Consider the following 20,812-nt stretch of genomic DNA (forward strand, 5'->3'; position numbering starts at 1 on the left):
CTGGTTAGAAATGTGCTACGAGCTTCATTCTGATTGGTGTACACGGCTCTGCATTGGAATCCTGTTAAACAGAATAGCAGGGAGATGTAGGGAGCAAGCGTGTGTGTGTGTGTGTGTGTGAGTGCGTGTGTGTGTATGTGTGTAAGAGAGATAGAGGGAGAGAGGAAGAGTTGGCATGGCAACACAGTTACTCTTGAAGCACACAGCACAGAAACAAATAAGGTTTCAGCTCTGTGGAAATATGTGTGCAAATTCATACGCTGGATGTATGCAGAGCTCTCCGAGCAGTGCATGCTTTTTCACATTCTGTTGTGTGTACAGCTTGTTCTTTGCATCAAATGAATCAGATGTGTGTGTGTGTGTGTGTGTGTGTGTGTGTGTGTGTGTGTCCTCTGATTACAAGTGTAGTGAAGCAGGCAGACGCAGATGTAGCTGCCATAAACATAAAGATAAAGCAGGAGCATGAACAGATTTGGAAGGGATCGGAGAACATCACTCCTCGTGCTTCAGGAGGAGCTGCTGCCTCGGGCTGGAGAAATAGATGCAGATCCTCTGAATAGAACAGCTCAAAGAGAGCTGCTGTAACATTGTGTGAGTGACGCTGGCTAATTCCTTGAATTAAGTCAAGGGGGGGATTTTATTGCTCATGCTCCGGGTATGCTGGGTTTTGAATGAAGTTTCTCACCTTCAGATTGCAAACATTTTTCACCTGGCTGGAATAGTAATGAGGATCTTACCCTCTGAGAAGCAGGGAGGCAATTAAAGGAGAGGGATTAATTAGCTGTCGTATTTACATCTGGTTATTACAACCCACTTCTCGCTCCTGTTTGGTCAAGGAACAAATCTCCATCTTGTGATCTCTTTGTTTAACTGTGAGATTAAGACGAGGGCGTCACTGGCCCCTTTTGTTTGCCTGCATCTCAAGATCAAGGCAGGAGGAGAGTAATTATTCAGCAGGTCGTCTTGCCCTGAATTTATCAGCACGGGGAACTTTTATTGCATCATTAAAGCACTGAGTGTTGAATACAAGACATGATGTTAAGTGGGCGAACAGGTGCCTGAACACACACACATACGCACACACACTCACCAGTTTATGACCACTGGGTTTCGTAGTATCAAGCCATGTCCTCATCTTGTTCAACATCATACAATATTCATGAAGCTCAACACTTAATCCCAGCCTGTCCCTTTAATGGATGCAGATACCCTGTGGAAGCAGAGCGGCTTGTTTCTTTGGCTATCCTGGCGACAGCATCAGACTATTTACAGCCTTCTGAGATCCACACATACACAAAAAAAAACACACGCACACACACAAATACACACTCTCCACGCAGGCCGTTGCCATGGATATATCAAAGCCGAGACTGCAAACTTTGATCAATTATTAACTGTGATGGAGTGAGACGGTGAGGATACAGAGAAACAGTGAAACAAGGTGCTTCCCTCACTCCCGCCCTTTATTTTAATTGGCAGCCGTGACACGATTTCCCGTCCGCTGTGGCATAAACAGTATTCATCACCGGCCCTCATGCATGTCCGTTTGGCATACGAGCCCTGAGTGCGCTGCCAGACGTAATTAAGAAGAAATTATGAGATGTAGCTCTGCATGCTTTGAGTCCCCCTCCCTCCCCCCCAAGGCCCTTATCCTATCCCCTCTTTGCACTCTTTCTGTATTATTCAATGTGGAGTGTGATTAGAGAGCGTAATAAGAGAGGTCCTGTCTTCTATTTGTGTCCTCAGCCTGAGGAACCTTCAGTTTATTTCAGCTGTATTTTAGCACCAAGGACAGCAAAGCGAACCCTGTGTCATGTACGTGCAGCTGTGTGAGTGCTTCTTAATGACAGTGACCACACACTTGAATTCATTCATGTCCGTGTGTGTTTAAGAGGGGTTTGGTACGTGAATGGCATCCAGCTTGAGCGCTCTCATGAGGCTGAGAACGAGAGTGGAAATGCTGATGACCCCGCAGGAGGTTGTACAAGACAGACCTCGAAGAATAGCGGAGAATCCTCAGCTTTTACGTGTACCTGCCAACACCTCTGGTTTTTCTCCATTTTTGTTTCCCATCAGGGAGACTGTGTGCTTTTTGTTTTACCTCTTGCTGTTCTGTGTTCTCGTTTAGTTATCAAAGGTTTCATTTCTTTTGCTGGCAGAAACACTTGAATGATTGAACGATTTTACTGTGAAGTCTGCTGCTGCTGCTGTGTTAGAATAGATTTTGTAAGAATAGACTCTCTTTGTTTTCCCCTTTTGGTGTGTGTTAACCTTGTCTTTTTAAGAATAAGGTGGAATGAGCATAGAATAGGTAACTATGAGGAAAAAAAAAAACCCACGAACATACAAAGTCAAATTAAAGTTGTTTAGTTCGTTCTGTCAAGAAGTGATGCAGGTTGTACTGGTAAGACGCAAGCCTAACATTAAAATGACCCCAGCACTTTTAGCATGCTAGGGAGTATCTGTCCTTGTATGAATGTTCTGCAAAGGTTTTTTTTAACAAATGTTTAACTTTATTACACATCTTTGATGATTTTGAATGTGGATCGCTGTCTCCAGCTGTGATGCTCTGCTTCATGTGCTGTGGACAGCGTTAAGTAGGGATGTTTAAAGATTACTTATTTCAGTGTCATTTAAGTGATAATTTAAACTTTGAAAAACCTGACTATTTTAAGGTAAGAAACTCTCAGCAAACATTCAAAATTGTGCACAGTTTCTTTTAACATGAGGTGACAGTCTCACCTCATGTTGGTGACAGATAGCAAAGTGTGGCTAAAGTTAGCAGAGCTAGCACCACCAGCTATCAGCCCTCCTTGCTGGCAGAAAACCAAAAACCTATTTTTTATTTTAAGGGGCTGTGAGAGGTTTGAAAGTGATCTTGAAAAAGTCTCCCTTCTAGATACATGCCTGATCGAAACCCACACTTTAAAATGAGATTATCAGCACTAATATTGCTGGTCACAGGCTAATTTAAATTGCTACCTAGCGTCCAGTTCGGGTTGACCAGGACAGGATTGATTTACACCACGTCCAGGTCTCTATGACAACACCACACCGGCTGACAAAGTTTAGTAGAGAGAAGAGTTAAAACACAGATATCTATGTTTTTATCTGCTGAAAAAGATTTCTATGATTAATTTTGTCGAGCTGTTGGAAACTTGAGTCTAACTGTCAAACAGAAAAAGGACAGAAGAGCAGAAGAAAGCTTAACAGGAGAGTGATACAGCCTGAGCTAAAGGATAATTAGCCTTTAGCTTGGGCTGTATCACTCTATAACACAGGGGTTAAACTGTTAGTGATAGTGTCCATTGAGTGAGGTTACATTAGCTCTGCTTGGTAGATGACTGGCAGGACTTAGCTAACCAGGATTTACTGGCGTTACACATTACAGAAATGTCTTATAGCATCGGGCTGCTAGCTGCACTCAATATAGACAGCTACTAACTAAACTACTTACAAACTAACAGTGTTTACTTGTTGTCATGTTAGCCTACAGATACATCGGAGCACCAGGCTGCTGATGTCACTAACATATAGCCGGCCGCTACGTCTGCTTGATGTCCCATTTCAAACCGTTTTGAATACCTTACCCTGGCACGTTGTATCCAGTAAAAAGTTGTCTTAAACAGAGAAAATTTGTTTTGATCCGATCTCCATGTAACTCCAAAACAAACACACGCCTCACTAAAAGTAATTTACGACAGTGTGCAGAGACTCCAGGCCATAAGGTGGTGAGGGAGTGCAATTAAAACAGATCCTCCTCATAGCATCTTTAAGTAATTGAACACCAGTAAAACAGCCTACAAATGCCTTTATCTCTAATAGCTAGATCTTATGCTGAAAAACCACCACACGCTTGAGACGTATGTCATCTGTGCTTGTTTACACGTGAGTGGTAGAGTATTATTGCAGCATCCATTAACTGGAGTTTGAACCCTGGCACATAGATATCTCTGACAAGCACTTCAGGCCTACAATACAAATTTAAATAATGAATTGAACTGACTTGTAATTGGTGCTGACTGGCGAGGGCAGTGATGTCAAAACATTGAACTGAGTAGTCACTTGAGCCTATGCTTGAAAAGCTTTGCGATGACACCATTCGTGTTTTTCAGCATTGTGTGTTTTAATAAAAAGTGTTATGATAAATGTCCCAAAACAAATACAATGATGTAAATTGATCAGTTCATATGACTCAAGTTTCTCAGTTTCATTTTTTTATGCAATCTGTTTAATTTGTTGTTAAAACTGCTGGTTGATGAATTTAATGGCAAACTCAGGAGTCTTTCTCCGCTTTCTAATTATGTTCAAGCCTAAATTGTTGGTAACTGTTAATAAAAAAAAACTCAAAATTCCTATTTAATCATCTTCTTTGCTTTAACAGGTGTACAATAAAAGTCTCTACTCCATAACCTGCTTAGTAATAATCTTGAGAAGACATTTTCCCCTGGAGCATTCAGACATCCAATGGTGTCTGATTTGAAAGCTTTTGAAGGATGTTTTGTCCACCAGTACTCACTGGGTTTGGTGTTGATAAAACAGATAAAACCGTTTCTTCCTTAGTGAAGCGTGCTATCATCCAAATTTCTTCAATTAAAATTGAAGCTCTGATGATTTGAAAATGTGTCCCTCTCTTTCTAATCTGATGAAAAGAAAGTAAGACTCAGTTAAGTTAAGGGATCAAAGCTTTGTGTCTTGATAATATTTAAATCACTTCTTCAAGATCAGAACCTGTATTTTCATTTGTATTCTGAATTATACACCATATAAACAGTGACTCATTAAGAAGTGTGTGAAAAATAGTTGTTATCAAAAGCTGTGGTGTTGGACTGAAGTCATGGATTGATTCAGTATTTCACAGATAATCAGGGTAGGAGATGAATTACAGCTTATCAGAGTAAAGTTAAAACAGGAGAGAAGGCTGACAAGCTTTTTCCCAGCGTGAAACCAGCCCACAGCCACCGTGACAGAGAACACAAACAACCTTTTAGAAAGACAGACATTTAAAAGTCTGTCAGTTTGTCGAAAAAAACAGAAATATGTTTTCTCAGGAAAGTGAAAATCTGAGAAAACATGACAAACAGGCTGCAGGTGTAGCAGCTGATTTAATCTAGAAAACCTGAGAGACGAGAGAGTGAGAGACTTAAGACCCAGCAGCTCTGATGTAGAAAGTTACTGTTTACTTTCCAAAGCTAATTTGATCAAAAAAAGTGCTGCCAAGTAATGGTGCACTCTGACTCTGAGCAACTACAACCTGCATTCTTTAATGGCCACCAGGGGCAGAAAAAGCCTGGTTGTATAAAACCAGGGGAGAAAATGATGCCACTTTTTTGTTTTTGTCATTAGTTTATGATCTCAACCATAGACTGTAAAAAAATGGATGTTATCTTGTTCGGCTTGAAGTGATGTCGCCACGAAAACTGCTCCCCCTGGTGGATGGCTGCAGTACAGGTAAAATAATCTGGCCCTCCAGTCATTCCAAATGGGCTGTGCTCAAACTTTAAAAAATCAATATACCTTGCAGAAATGTTTCTCACGTCCGATTGTTTTGGTGATTTGAAGATATCATTTGCCTGCCTTGTATTCAAGTTCTCTTTTTTTCTGAAAAGTTTTGTTTTCATTAGTTATAAGAGGTTAAAAACAAGGCTTTACGTCACGTTTAACGATGATTGACAGCTGCTGTTCTTGTGTATTTTTTTTGAGGATTGTAAAATATGTCGGGAGGTAGAGTCAAGAAGTGATTAGACCCGCTAAAGACAAAAAAATATATATATATTTTTTGTCACCTGGCTCCACTCAGATTCTCCCAGAATCCTTCACAGTCTCTACTGCGCAGACTCTAGCTGCACGACTGCTGCCAATGGCGGCGCCTATGACGGGGGAATTTTGGCTTCAAAACTGTACAATGATAAATGACGGAGCCACGCTGTCCACTCTATTTACAGTCTATGGTCTCAATGGCTACTTATAAATCTCCTTCCCCCCAGCATGTTGTTAATATGGTCATATGTGGCCCAATCAAGAAGAACCTCCTTGATAAAGCAGGATGTGATAATTGCGTGGTCTGCCTGTCTTTGGATCCAGAAGACAAGATGACAACATCCAAAAATTAAAACATGAGGATTCAAAAATCAAAATAGTGATGTATTATTTTGAGATGGCTCCGTCCACCTCTTTGATACAGCCTTTGAAAGAGGAAAATGGGAACATTCCTCTTTAGAAAAGGGTCAAAACTTTGCAACAAAGGTTGCTGTTCAAAAATGAAGCCAATGTAAGAGTACAAAAACAAATAAAAAACGCAGTACTTGAGTTTCCACTTGAGGCTGCAAAAGCTCAGGAAACCCATTAGGTCTCATTTTCAATTGTCTGTTTTACAGCGATGTTAAACACGCTGACTTCCTGGTTCATAAAACAGCTGTAGCTGCTGCCTACTTAGTAATTCACACACATTGCATGAAAGTGGAAGAACTGTATTACACAGCTTTTGTTTACATTACATCAAGGGTTTACGTTTAATAATTTGCATTATAAAGGCCACAGCTGAGCTGATTATGAGGACTCTACTCCACCTCTTTGCCTGAATCTAGGTTGCTTCAAGGTTGAGTCCGTTTCTAACTCGGCACCAGCCTTTGGTGGGTTTCAGAGCTCCTCAGCACCCGGTGGCTGAAGTCACAGTCTAAACCTCCCTCAGGGTGGAGGATCAGCTGAGCAGCTGTGTTTAGGAGAGGGACACTGAGCATTTCTGGCATCTCTAGCTCTCTCAGACTTTCTTTCTCTGCCATTCTTGTCACTAACTTTTGAGGGTTAGCTTGTGGAAAACTGTCTAGATCAGGGGTAGGCAACCTAGGGCGTGAGGCTGTTTATGTTGGCAAGGGGAGAAAAGTTACAATGAGACAGAGGACAAAATAAACAAATAAATACATATGGCAACTTTCCTATTGTATTTTATTTAACACTTCAAAAGAAACTGAGCACACTGAAAATGTTATTGAATAAAAATTTAACAAATAATATTAAATAATAAACTTACATCGTGATGTTACAAGTGTGCTAATGAGCCCTGCAAGTACGCCACCGCAAATCTCTTGGGAGGTCATTGTGTTTGCTCGTATTCACATCTATTTGGCAGTGTTATCAAGGCAAACAAACCAAGTTCCAGTCATTCTTTCCAACATAGTTGGAAGGGAGCATGGATTTATTGCCGGAGATGGGCACCCTACCCTCAAGGGCACCCTTTGCTGTGAAAGTGTCGTATGTTAGGACATCAAGTGCGCAGCGCCTTTTTGAGACCGAACAAGAAAACAGTGTTAGCAAAGTTTGTGAAACAGAGCAACACATTCAAAACTTCCTGTACCGTTAAAAACCAGGAAACAGGGACAAGGAAGTTATAACATTTCTCATCGCATAGCTAAGCATAGAAAACCATTAAAGAAGACTTTCCTTTCAACTCTCGATTATTTTATAAATATAAAGTTGCTTGAGCATAGGCTGTATATAGAGTGGACAGCGTGGCTCCGCCAGTAATCATTGTATGGTTTTGAAGCAAAATTCCCCCGTCACAGGCGCCACCATTGTCAGCAGTTGTGCGGCCAGAGTCTGCGCAGTAGAGACTGTGAGCGATTCTGGGAGAATCTGAATGGAGCCAGGTGACAAAAATAATAATCTTTTTTCTTTTGAGAGTCTTATCACTTCTTGCTCTACCTCCCGACATATTTTACAACCCCTGAAAAAAATACACAAGAATGGCAGCTGTCAATCATCGTTAAAGGGGACATATCATGCTAATCCTTGATTTAATACTTGCATATAAAATAATAAAGTTGAAAACAAGACCTTTCACCCCCTGAATTTTCAAATAATGAGATATTGTATTTTTTCTGATATCCTAGAACGAGATTTGATGCCTCTGAAAATAGGTCATTGACATTTGGCTTCGAGATTTTGACCTTCGTGACGACACGAGGATCCTTTCTTTTTATTGGAGTAATCTGATAAAGCAGCTCCTCCTCTGTGATGTCAGTTAGTCACACAACCGCCACCGAGGGATACACCCACCAAGAGCCGAGTATAAACGTATAAACTATAAATGTTACAGTACTGGTTTGACTCACCACACTGAAGCGTCCTGAGATGATCTGTGTCGAGGTGGATTTTCTTCCTCCTGAGCTGCAGAACCGTCCGGGTCTGACTCGGGGTCCAATACAAAAGGACGTATCCTACACTCTGCCATTTTATTGGTGCTATCAATGCCTTACGGTGAAGTTTTGGCAAACAGCAAACTCGCTCGGTCTGCCCCATCCAGTATGGTGATTTTGTAAATATTGCCATGCTGCAAAAACCGCCCCCTCCGCCCCTCTGATAGAACTGACCAATCAGAGCACAAAGGGCTGTGATGTTGCGAGGTTACTGGAGGTCATTCTCGAAACGGAGCGTTTCAACGAGATCTTCAGAATGGCCTAAACTGAGGATATTGAGAACGCTATTGTGGGGCAATGAAGGAACTAAATGACTTGTACTGAGGGCAGAAATGCTTTACAGGCATCCTAGTCTGGCATAGTGAAAAGGAGAAACAAGCATGATATGTCCACTTTAAACCTGACTTGTTTTTAACCTCTTATAACTAATTAAAAATGAAACTTGTCAGAAGAAAGAGGACTTTATTACAAAGCAGCCAAATGATATCTTCAAATCACCACAACAATGGGATGTGAGAAACATTTCTACAAGGTGTATCAATTTTTTAAAGTTTGACCAGCAGCCACTTCAAGCCGGGCAAGATGACGTCCATTTTTTTTCACAGTCTAAAGGCTTGGATCATGGAAAAGGTTGCCCACCCTTGGTCTGGATACAGCGGCAGGTGCCTGTCCAATCAGAGTGAATAGATTATGAGATGATTGGATGACTGTCACAGGTTCCATGTTTTCATTTAAGAGGGTATTTTATTCTTCTCATATGTAAACGTCACAGCTTTAGCTCCTGTGCGGTCACAGTTTCACAGTGTTTATTGTTGCAGAAGCTCCCGTGTGTTTAATCAGATACACACGACGCTTCAGAAGCTGTGACCTTGATTTTTTTTACGGTCAGTGATCACCACCTACATGACCCAATAAATCAGTCGGGTCGCAAATGTCTGTGATTTCAGAAGAACTTGAGTATTGTTTGAGAAAGTCTGCAGTCCAAGCTTTAATAAGACTCAGATTGAATCATCTATTATCTCTGACTTTTACAGCAATGGTTTGACACCTCTGTGATTCTGCCCAATCTGGAGTTAATGGAAAACACATCACTCAATAAGAAGCCCAGATATTACACAGTGCCGGGTCTTGAGTGGTGATTACCTCCTCAGAAAAATCACGGGGCTGCTGCAGAGAGACAATTCAGCAGCCGAGACAAACACCCCAATTAGGAGCCGTATTGGTCGCCGCCATCATCTGCTGCGGTGTGATGCTTTCTGACACTCATCTTAGAGAGTGTTTCTTTCCTAATGTGAATGTGTGTGTTTGTGTTTGTGTATGGGAGCCGTATCTCCTTTCCTATGCTGAATCATTAGACGTGTCAGGCCGGTTTATGTGCGACTCTGATGAGCAGTGCGGCGGTGACGGCCTGTCGGTAATCTGGCTGACAGAGCGGTGATGGATCATTCCAGCTGCACTGTCGCCACCTCGACATGCTGTAAATGACTTTATTGCAGGGTTGTAATGACTTGTGATGCCTGCTGCTTTGGTCATCAGACTCAGTTTTGTTCAGTTTCTGCTTGTGTTTATGTTTTTATGTCTTAATCTGTAAACGCTGTGTTATCTCTCCATGATATATACGTACATAGTTGAGACGTGAACTCTGGTATTCATTTCTTCCTCCAGCTTGTCATTTCTTTCCACATTTACATCCTTCCCCCCGCTTTCTGCTCCTTTTGTGCCATTTTCCTTTATTTTATCCTGACCTGTTCTTTTTATTTCTCTGACTTGTCCTTTTATTTCTCCTACATGTCTTTTCTTTTCAAATTTGTTTTGGCCTTTTGTGCTGCTCTGTGCCTTCTCTTTGTCATTTCCCTTTACTTTATCTACTCCCGTCTGTTTTCCTCTTTCTGTTTCTGTTTACAGTCGCCTCCATCCACCACACTTCATTGCTTATTTGTTTCTTCCTCTCCCTCACCCTCTGTTCTCATTCCATCTGTCCGCCTCTCCCTTATCGTTCTCATTTTCCTCCCTCTGAGTCCTCCATATCCCTGCCTCTCTTTTCCTCTCCTTCCATCACCTCGATCCATTCCTCTGCCTTATTATTGATCCGCCCATCCATCTGTTCATCTGTTCATCCATATAACGCTTTATCACTCTGTCCTTCCAGTGTGACCCGGGTGAATCCACCAAGTTGCTGTACGACCTTCTGTACACCGAGCCCATCAAGATCGTCCTGATGCCGGGCTGCAGCGGCGTCTCCACCATCGTGGCTGAAGCTGCTCGCATGTGGAACCTCATTGTGGTGGGTTTCTTTTTACTCTTTGAACAAAGGCACACTCTTTCAGGAAGATTATATTAACATTTATTAACCCAAGAGGCACACAAATTTTCACTGCAGTCATTATTTGCATCTCACTTTGCTCTCATTCTCTGAGTCCCAATCCACTAAACTCTGACTTCTGCACAACAGTCAGAGAAAAATTATTCTGATATCTCTGTAACAGGTCTAATAATTGCCTTTAAAGAAACGTGAGAGCTATCTGGAATCGGTGGTGTCTTTCCAGGATAAAGACTCAGTTTCCTATGAGTGCTATCACCCACGTGGATCTTCTTTTTAACACTTTGTTCTCAGTAAATCCTGGTTATGTCCAACCAGTGCTCATCTGTCGACTCTAACCTCACCAAGCAGAGCAGACGACTCACAAACAGCTTAACCCACGTTTTAGCCTGTGCTCTATCACTCTCCTGTTTGGCTTTCTTCTGCTCTGAGCTCCTTTTTTATTTTTGCCAGTCTAGCTCCAGTGTCCACAATTACTACAAAATAAATCCGAAAAATGTTTTCTTTAAGAAAAAGGACAGATGTTGCCTCTCACTGCTAAACTTTACTGCCTGGTGTAGTGTTGTCGTAGGCACTTTTGTCTGCTTGCTGTAAAAAAAATGATGGGGTTGTCCACAAATACTGAGAAATAGTAATTTTGAATAAGAAATAACCAATTTTGGCACTGAGACTCTTGTTTTGTATTGTGGATTTTAAACAGGCAAGTATATAAAACTGAGACTAGTTTAACCCTGAAAAGCCTGATTCATCCAAAAATAGCTAGAAAATCTTATTTTCATATTAACCCTTTTAACAAAATCCACAAAAATGTGATATATCTTTTTTTATATTGTGATTTTTGTATCACATTTGTTAAACTGGGCTGGTTTTGGCAACTTTTTTTAGTTAATTTGCATTCTGTAAGTGCAGAAAATATCCATTTAAAAACAAAAGAGTAACCCCTCAATTCCACCGCAAGCGCCGCGCCCTTGAAACCTACTGCGTAGCACTTTAGCTTCCATTGTAATCTATCAGGCAAATTCCACTGCCCGCGCCAGGGCCCGCACGCCGGCGTGAGAAATACGCTTCAGGTCTATTTTCTGCGCGGCCACTTCCAAACCTCGTAAATTCACTGTCGATAAGAAAGCACTAGACAGGAAGTCACGATGTGAAGTACCCGGACGAGTCCAAATAAAACACAATACACGAACTCTCAAACGTAAATTTCCCCCATATGTTATAACATATGCCACATCTGAAGGCACGTGCATTAGGTAAACAGTCGGTCGGAGGGTCCTAGACGCAACACAAAGGCATGGATGAAGAGAAGCTGATCTTGGAAGTGGATAAGTTCAACATTCTGTATGATCCCAAACATCCTTTTAATAAGGATACAGGCAGAAAGGACATGGTGTGGACTGACATATCAAAAGTTATGGGAGTGGATGGTGATCGTGTGATATCGCTATTCATACGAGAGCCTGTGACTCTCTGAGGACCAGCCCTCCCCCTCCAGACTGAGCGGAGCAGAGCTGCGCAGCGTGCTGCTTCCAGTGAGATTTGACAATCGGAGCAAGAACACGGCGCTCCGCTGCGTTGCGCGGCGCATGCGGTGGAATTTAGGGGTAACAGTTTTGATGTTATTCTTACCCCAACTTCTTGAAATAAGAAATGATTTCCCTGAAAAAAGTGTGTGGAGCAAAATACAACCTCAGCTGCCTGCAGTGGAATGATAATCCTTAAGGGGACTGAACACATTTTGTTAACATTTTTTGACAGTTTTTTTTGTAATCAACTTTTGATCAGTTAGATTTCGAACAATAATAACAACAACAATTCAAAGCAGAAACCCTGAACACACAGCACAGCCTTTCCCATCCCACAGAACAACATAGAATTTTTTGCAAAATCAAAATCAAAGCAATTGGATAGGATAAAGTAATAAACAAAATTACAGGGAAAACATACAATGTTACGACAGCTGGGCGTCAAAAGTCATGAAATCAATGTTTTAAAGTCCTCTACAGCTTTTTACCACATCTCCAGTGTACAGGACTCAGAATTATTAACGCGGGCTGATGACCGCTCCAGGTAGACTACCTGAAGGAGAGCTTGTAGCCAATGTTTTGTTGATGATTGATGTGGTGGGAGCCACCTTAAATCTGTATTTTTTTTTTTTGCTGCAGTCATGCCAGCCAACCAGAGTTTATGTTCTACCTTTATGACCATGGACTTGGAGTCATGTAGGAGGAGTTTCCTCCCTATCAGATCAGACATCTTATCCAGGAAATTTGACAATATTTATGACGATATAGGAAAAAAAAAAACAACTTTTATTAGTGGGTGTTGCTTCTGAATAACAGCATTTTTATTGCACACACAGTGTGGAAGCCACTTTTCCAATAATTTACTACGACAACACAAGCTTGAAATGTAAACGTAGTAAGCAGGTCAGATCCAGAGGAAATCTGATGTTTTGGAGGAGGAAAAGTTAATCTTGCAGGTGAAAAATACGCAACATATTCTTTATATAAGGAGACCAACAGAAAGGAGAAGGCATGGACTGAAGGTGCTGAAGTTTTGGGAGGGCCAGATGAGCTTAACATGCTAATTATTTACCATGAAACTGCGTTGTCATGGGTGGGATTCCTGCAGGAACATGTGGTTCTCTTGTGAAAAATAAAAAAAAATTCCATTGATAATAACATAGCTTTCGTGTCCTCCTCACATGTCCTCATAGCCGTGCGTTTCAGCTTTGGGTGGTGGAACGTGTTTGTGTTGTTGCCACCCTTTGCGGTAGTAGTTCTCCTGCACATTTTGCATTTAATGTGTTTTGCTGGGTGTCTGATCTTTGGTCAGCCAAACCACCTACATATCACTGAGGTAGCTCCTCTTTTAGGCCCTAAATCCTCATATGAAGACAAAGTTGATGCTGCCGTGCTACTTTCATCTGGTCACTCCCACAAGACATGCATCAATGAACCCAGAACATCCTGACTACAGAATGTGCAGTAAGGATTCGGAGCTAAACCCATCAAATGCCTCTTACGTGGAGTTAAGAAGGTCCAGATTTTGTAGTGAATTAATTTGAACAGGTTTTTAAGAAAATTATTTATCATGTGAATGAGATAAAGGTCTTTGAAACTCATTTATCAGTTATAATACATTCAGCAATATAGGGTTAAGGTCTCCCTTTAAACCCGTCACACAGCCTTTAAAGATAATGGATAGAAGAGATAAATGAAACTGATTCTACTGAATTTTACAAATGTCATCACAATGTTAGAAGCTTTATTTACAATCCAAGTCTAAGTATTCAAGGCAACCTTTCTCGCTTTGTGCCAGACAATGCATCAGCTTTAAAAGTCAAATACTTTGGAATAAAAGAAAACACATTTCACTAACTCACCTCATCCAGTATTCAGTTACAGGGCTAGTTTTTGTTATAAGTGTTTAGTGCCTTAAAGAAGACATAAAAAAATTCAACAACAGCTTGTCTCAGTTACCCAGAGCCTCTTCAAAATGCTCTGAGCGCACCTTCAAAACACTTCATGGTGACTGTTGCTTCAGTAAAAAATGTTTCAATGAAAACTCTTCACAGCAAGGTCACCTCTGCTGTTTGTAGGTGAAGACAGAACGCTCAAAACTTGACAGTAACTGCCTTGCTTTGGTGATAAATTGTACAGGGAATTTAGGTTAAATGATACTTCAAGTTGAGTGCATCAGCCATGGCAAGATTGATAGTTGTCAAAGAGAAATAAGCCAAACAGACCAGTTTAGCACCAGGCTGTGAACACATTGATTTTTCCTCTACAGATTTTTTTTTTTTTGAATGGGCGTGTACGCTAAGTGGATGGTTGAGGGACTGCAGGTTTAAGTTTGTGCATTTGCTCCATGTTCCATAGCTGAAGGTTGGTACCTTGTACCAAAGATAGAATAGAGTAGAATAGAAAATACTTTCTTTTTAGGGGAAATTCAGGAGGAATCACAGCAGCAATCAAGAAAATAAAAGCAAGAAAGTGTATAGAAAGTGCAAAAAGGTCCATAAGAAAATAGATGCTGACAGCTTGTCCATCATTCTCCAGTTCAGCCAGCCTCCACCTCCACAGGGTCCAGGACTGAGCTTCTTCAGCAGTCTGTTCAGTCTCTGTCTCCTGGATCCTGTCTGCTCACAGCAGGTGAAGCTCTTCCAATGTAGCGTTGGTGTCCAGCGTTTGCTCCGTTAGCTATGTCTGTGAATAGCATGATGCTACTTTGCCTTGTGATATTCCCTCTGTTTCTGGGTTAGCACGGCTAGCTCGTCCATCTTATTGGAGATAGATTCTATATTCCCAATAACGATGAATGGAAGGACAGGTCCATGTCGTCACTTCTTAGCTCACACCTGAGAACCAGCACGTCATCCTCACCTCCATCTCCTCACCTTGTGAGAAACATCAGGCCTTGCACCAGTTAGCATTGACATGCTACAGGCTGCTAACAGCTGATTTCACATGTAAACAATGCGGCCATGGTTACATCTAGGATCTCCAGACAAACACAGGAGAAAAAGTAGTAAAATATCACTGAAGACAAAACCAGTTTGGTGTTCATGACCAACAAATGAACCATACAAAGTAATAATCCACTCCAAATTCAAAAATGACAAAAAAAAGATGAAAAAATGACAAGAAATGGACAAGGAAGACAGAGCTGCCACAACCAACAGGGCGGTACCTAGCAATAAATAAGATAGTCAGTAAGGATGCAAGATGTGTCACTCTTAAATGACTCCAGAAAAAGGATCTTATGCCTGCCCAAACGATGAGTGGGAACACCAACGACTCACTGACTGTTAGATTTGTCTGTGACTAATTTTGTCATTGATGTTTATTTAGTTATAGCTTACATACCGTCATGGCAGTGTCTCAGTTGGGATAGGGATTTAGCAAAGTGTGTCCAAATAAGGACAAGGAAACCACCATTGCAGGATTGCCAAACACTAAATTCTAGGCCTGAAAATGACAGTTTTCATCCCACTGAATGATGCTGTAACACTTCATTTGTACAGTCTTGGATTCTGAACCTTTGGTCCAAAGCTGTAAGCAGCAGCTCTGATCCCTTGTTGGGGACAGGAGCAGGAAGCCAAACAAAGAGCTGAGAGGACGACGTGGTCTCTTGTCTCTGGTGGTCTTTTGTAGTGGATCGCATTAAGAGGGATATAAGCTGATAAGAACCCCAAACAATGACACTGAAAGCCTTCGCTTTGTTTGTGCTAAAGGGATACCGTCTCTTTTATTTAGTGCAGGCAAACAATCCACAACATGTTGAAGAGTCTGTTTGAAGCTGACGTCCATTTAAATAATGATCTTTTGTAGTTGTAGTAATTACACTCTCTTCCTCCAATCAATGCCGTAGTTGTTTATTGATTTCTTCAACACTTCACACAGCACTTTTGATTAGCGCTGACACAAGACAAGGCAGTTCCACAATCCTGCATTGACAGCGACACTGTGTGCCGCACAAAACATATTGTTTGACTTCCCAAACTGCATTACAATACCACGATGACAAGCACAAACACATCCCAGATCTTTCAATCAGCTACAGATCTGATGCTTCTTGAAAACATTTCTGCCTTTTATGCCTTCATCAGTCGGTTTATTTTGTTTATCTCAATCTCTTTGTCATCTCTTGATCTGCCTCTCTGTCACTCACACTGCTCTGCTTTTGGCTTTGTCCTGTAATTGAAGTTTCATCCAGAGATTAGTCATCGAGAACAATCGGTTCTCGTGGTTGGCATGTGCCCCTCTTTTCCGTTTCTGGTCTTTCTCTTTCTGTCACCCTTTCAGTCTTCATCATTAAACCCCTTACACTTCCCGACTCCTCTCCTTCCTCTTTTCTGTGTCTGCTGACTCTGCCTGGAGCTGGCCTTCTCTATTTCAACCCCCTTTTTTTCTCTCGCCTTCCTTCCTTCCTTCCTCCTTTTCCATCTCTGCCGTCTTTCTCTCCCACTCTTCGTTTCCGCCTCGCTCCCTCAGCTCGAGCAGTCGATTCTCCCCACACACAAAGGGATCTGTCTCCCTTTACTACACGCCACCGCTGGCACAAGCTCCAAACCGCCACACTCAATTATTTCTGTACGCTGGCTGCCTGCACAAGCCTCCCCGCATGTCAAACAGCCTCATCAGAGCACCAGGGAGGCAAATGCAAACCTCCATTTCTGGACGCTGATCAAGGAGGGGCTCTAGATCGGCTGCTCTTGGCTCACTGTTAATTTCAACAACCTCTCCGTTCCTAAAAACACAGAAAGCCAGAGACGGGCATTGATCTTCGACTACAAGGCTACAAAAGAACCGAGGAAATGAGAATCAGATATTTTTCGTGTTTTTTGGGGAAGCTTTGATGTGGAACTTTTGTCTGTTTGTCGTAGAGCGCTGCTACATCTGTCTCACTGCCAAAGCAGCTTTTTGCTTCCTCTGAGTTTTGTCACTGTTAAGATGGTTTTTATAAAACGTTGCAGCCTCTAGTTAAGCCATTTTCAGGTTTTCATTTTCACCTTGTCAGACATGGTGCCATTAAACTCTTCGAAAAAATCAACCACAAAAGGCGTCAAGGCCGAGCTGAAAGAAGCTCACATCTTTGTGGGTTTTCATTTCAATTTGCTGTTCTGAAAAGAAAACGATCTCCATCCAGATAAAGTCATTCAGTTTGAAAGTGAAACATATAAGCAGGATGTCACTTCACTTTTGATTCATTGACTTAAAAGGGTGAATTCACTCACTCATTCACTGAGGTGGCTGTGCATGTTTGTTTTACCGCTGTGTGTTGTATTTTTATGAGACACTTCCTCTCTAGCTTTGTTCCATCCACACTATAAAAGCCAAAGTGAGTCCAAACTTTGGATTAAAACGATGCTGGTGCATTTTTCAGTTTCACGTTTCTACTCGAGTCTGTCTTATCAGCACAGCTGCTTGTTTTTTCTTCTTCTGTGTCTTTGCCCTATTTTCAGCCAATGAGGAACTCCCCCAAGATGACATATAAATGGTGACTCAACTCTCTAAAGAGGAATGCTGAAAAAAATTAATGGCAGCCATATTTTAATAATAATAATAATAATGATAAAACAAAGAGTACACCACGAAAGAGCATTGATAATCTATCATAAGGTTAGATATTTTAAGTGTTCACCATATTCGTATTGGGCCACGCTCTATTTCCAAGTGACTAATTTCTAGGGGTGGGAGAAAAAACTGAAAAACAATATATATCTGGATATTTTGTTTGACAGTATCAAAATCCGGATTCTTTGGTTTTATTTTTTTTAATTCAAATCTTAATTTCAGTCTTTGTTTATAAACTGGATTGGAAAAAAGTTACCACTTTTCTCCAGCAGAGGGAGCTATATTTCTCTCTGACTCACGTGATGTGCATTTTATGGGAAAATGTGGCTCCTGATCTAGTCTGTAGACATTATCATCATCATTTAACTTTTTTCACATGGTCTGGTGTTAAAAAGTAAACTAAAAATCATAAATGTTAAAGAGTTGCAATCTAAATCGAATTGGCAACCCTGATTTCCCTATCACTCTGTCTGAAAATTTTAATTTCTAACTCGCTGATCGATGTAAAGGTAAGGTTTTGAGTTAGCATTATTGATGACCATCACTGTCATGAAGTTTAAAAGACACACGTTATCTAACGTTATCTCTATTTCCTGAATCAAAACACTGCCAAACTACGCCGCCCTACGTGATGCTATCCGTCATCTGCTCCTGTTTACAACCAGAAAACAATCATCAACCAAAGCTACAGCTCCAGCTAAAGTTAAAGATGAAATTGATCACTTTTGCAGAAACACATCATTGTGTTTCTCTGCATATCTAACAAACAGTACTTTTGTTACCAAAATGTGCATACAGCTTTAACTGTAATAAAGTGAACAGCGTGGCTTCACCATTTACCATTGTACTATTTTTGAGGCAAAATATCTATTTCATGGGTGCCGCCATTGGCAGCCATACAGCCAGAGTCTGCGCAGTAGAGGCTATAAAAGAATCTAAGTGGAGCCGGGTGACAAATATATTATAATTATTTCTTTCTGTCAAGAGTCTGATCACTTCTTGACTCTACCTCCCGACATATTTTACAATCCCTAAAAATATACACAAGAACGGCAGCTGTCAATCATCATGACGTAAAGCCTTGTTTTTAACCTCTTATAACTAATGAAAGCAAAACTTTTCAGAAAAAAAGAGGACTTGAATACAAGGCATCCAAATAATATCTTCAAATCACCACAACAATCAGATGTGAGAAACATTTCTGCAAGGTGTATTAATTTTTCAAAGTTTGATCACAGCCCATCTGGAATGGCTGGGGAGATGGATTTTTTGACCCATACTGCAATCAACCACCAGGGGGAGCAGTTTTTTGTGGTGACCTCGCATTGAGCCTAGCAAGATGACATCCATTTTTTTTTTTTTTTACAGTTTTTGGTCTAACTATAAACAATAAAGGGGTCTTTAGTGAACTCCTCTTAGGCTTGGTGTTTAATTGTGACAAGTTTTCTGTTTTCTCAAGGGATTTATTCACGAGGGTTCATTTAGGCTGTATTTTCTACATATGGGTCATAAGGGTCTACTTCGATCCATCATCCAACACAAATAGATGGTTTCAGTGAATATTTGTTGGATGATGTTTGGAGAATTGACTTTCTAAGTGCATTTCAATCGACTACTTGTGTGTATTAACTCTACACAGCCCGACTAATCGGTATCGTCCCTGCTCATACCTGCTCTAGGAGCCCTTATTGAACACCTGTCAGACACAGCTCACCTGTTCCCCCTGACCTCATTATGGATTATCTAATGCAGATGTCTGAGGTCTGTCCAGCCTGATGCTGCTCTTCTTAACGTGCCAGAGGAACTTGTTTCTCCAGTCAATCTGTTCACAGCTCACGCACCGACAGATTTAATGCTTATTTAGGTTATGAGATTCAAACGCTTTCTATTCAAAAGCAGAGGTCTTAATAAACATTGTAGAATGGTCTCTTTTTTGTCAGTGCAGGTGTCCCTGATGTGAAACAGATTGAACAGCAGTGGTCTGACGTGCAGCACAGTTTAAGCATTCAAGCCTTCGTCCTGTTTCTTGCCTGAATGTCTTCAATCACAACCTGTTCCAGGTTTCTCCCGCCTACCTAGTTTGCCCTCGCTGACAGATTACCTGTTGCAGAACTGTGTTCAGAACTGTGAGCAAGTAAACAATTTATTGCCTTCAATTGCTCTGCCTCTAAGTCAGTGCACATCGCTGTGTGCTGAACAGACAGGGCAGCTGTGGAAATGAAGCTTTGTTAACTCAGGGGAGGTTGTCAGGACAGAGGGGTCAAACCTTCTGTTGGTTGTATAAAGCGAGTCTTCAAAAGAAGTTAAACACAGGGTGTAGTCAGAGTAATACTCCGACAGATTTTACCTCCACCAAGGAGGTTATGTTTTTGGGAGAGTTTGTCTGTTTGTCTGTGAACAACATAACTCAAAAAGCAACAAACGAATCTTCATTTAATTCTCAGGAAATGTTCAAAATGTGATAAGGAAGAAATGATTCAATTTTGGAGGTGATCTAGATCACCGTCTTGATCCAGGACTTTTTAAGAGGATTCTTTATCATTGTGAGATAGGGCCGTTTTCACCATTTTTGTACATAACTTTACGATAAATGGTTGGATTGCTTTGCTAAACAATACAAGACAAGGTCACCATAATTTCTGACGGATGTAAAAGTACGATCCAGACCCTGGCAATATTCTGGATACTAGGATCTGGAATATGAAATATGTACTGGGTTGTCATAATTTTCAACACTGTTAGGAAATCAATTATTGTACAAACCTGCAACTAACACCAAACTCTTCTAGGGCTGCAACGATTAGTCGACATAATCGACTACGTCGACGAAAAAAATTCATCGACGCAAATTTTAATAGTCGACGCGTCGTATTATTGTTTTTATTGTTGTTGTCGTATGGTGAAATCAAATACCAGGGGGTAATACTCATTTGTAACTTCAGTTCACACCATGAGGTGCTGTGTTATTGGATACTTTTATGGGAAAAGATCACTAAGTTCATACGTGAGGAATATTGATGAGGAAAAATCTCCACTCCCAGAGAGCGCTGTGCGCTCATGGAGGCTCTGACGGAGCCTGACAGCTCCTGGAGTTTAGCGTCTGATAACGTGATCTAGTGAGTCTCCTTCACTCTCTGTTACAGACAGTTTTTCAGGATCTAAGCGACAAACTAGTGTCAAAACTCCCCTAACTTTAGAAAAGAGAGGACATTTAT

The 20,812-nt window shown here is 41.1% G+C and overlaps 1 protein-coding gene across 1 annotated transcript in view; it reads left to right on the top strand.

The window, feature by feature from the left end:
- Nucleotides 1–20,812, top strand: part of gabbr1a (gamma-aminobutyric acid (GABA) B receptor, 1a) — a 135,369-nt gene that overhangs the window by 43,229 nt on the left and 71,328 nt on the right. Inside the window, exon 8 of the mRNA XM_074682777.1 lies at nucleotides 10,345–10,479. Within this exon, the coding sequence (XP_074538878.1) occupies nucleotides 10,345–10,479 (135 nt within the window). The remainder of the gene's footprint in view (nucleotides 1–10,344; nucleotides 10,480–20,812) is intronic.

This window comes from Halichoeres trimaculatus, unplaced genomic scaffold (genome assembly GCF_033239565.1).
Source record: "Halichoeres trimaculatus isolate MK-OKI-2021-1 unplaced genomic scaffold, fHalTri1.1 fHalTri1_scaffold_12, whole genome shotgun sequence".
Lineage (NCBI taxonomy): Eukaryota > Metazoa > Chordata > Actinopteri > Labriformes > Labridae > Halichoeres > Halichoeres trimaculatus.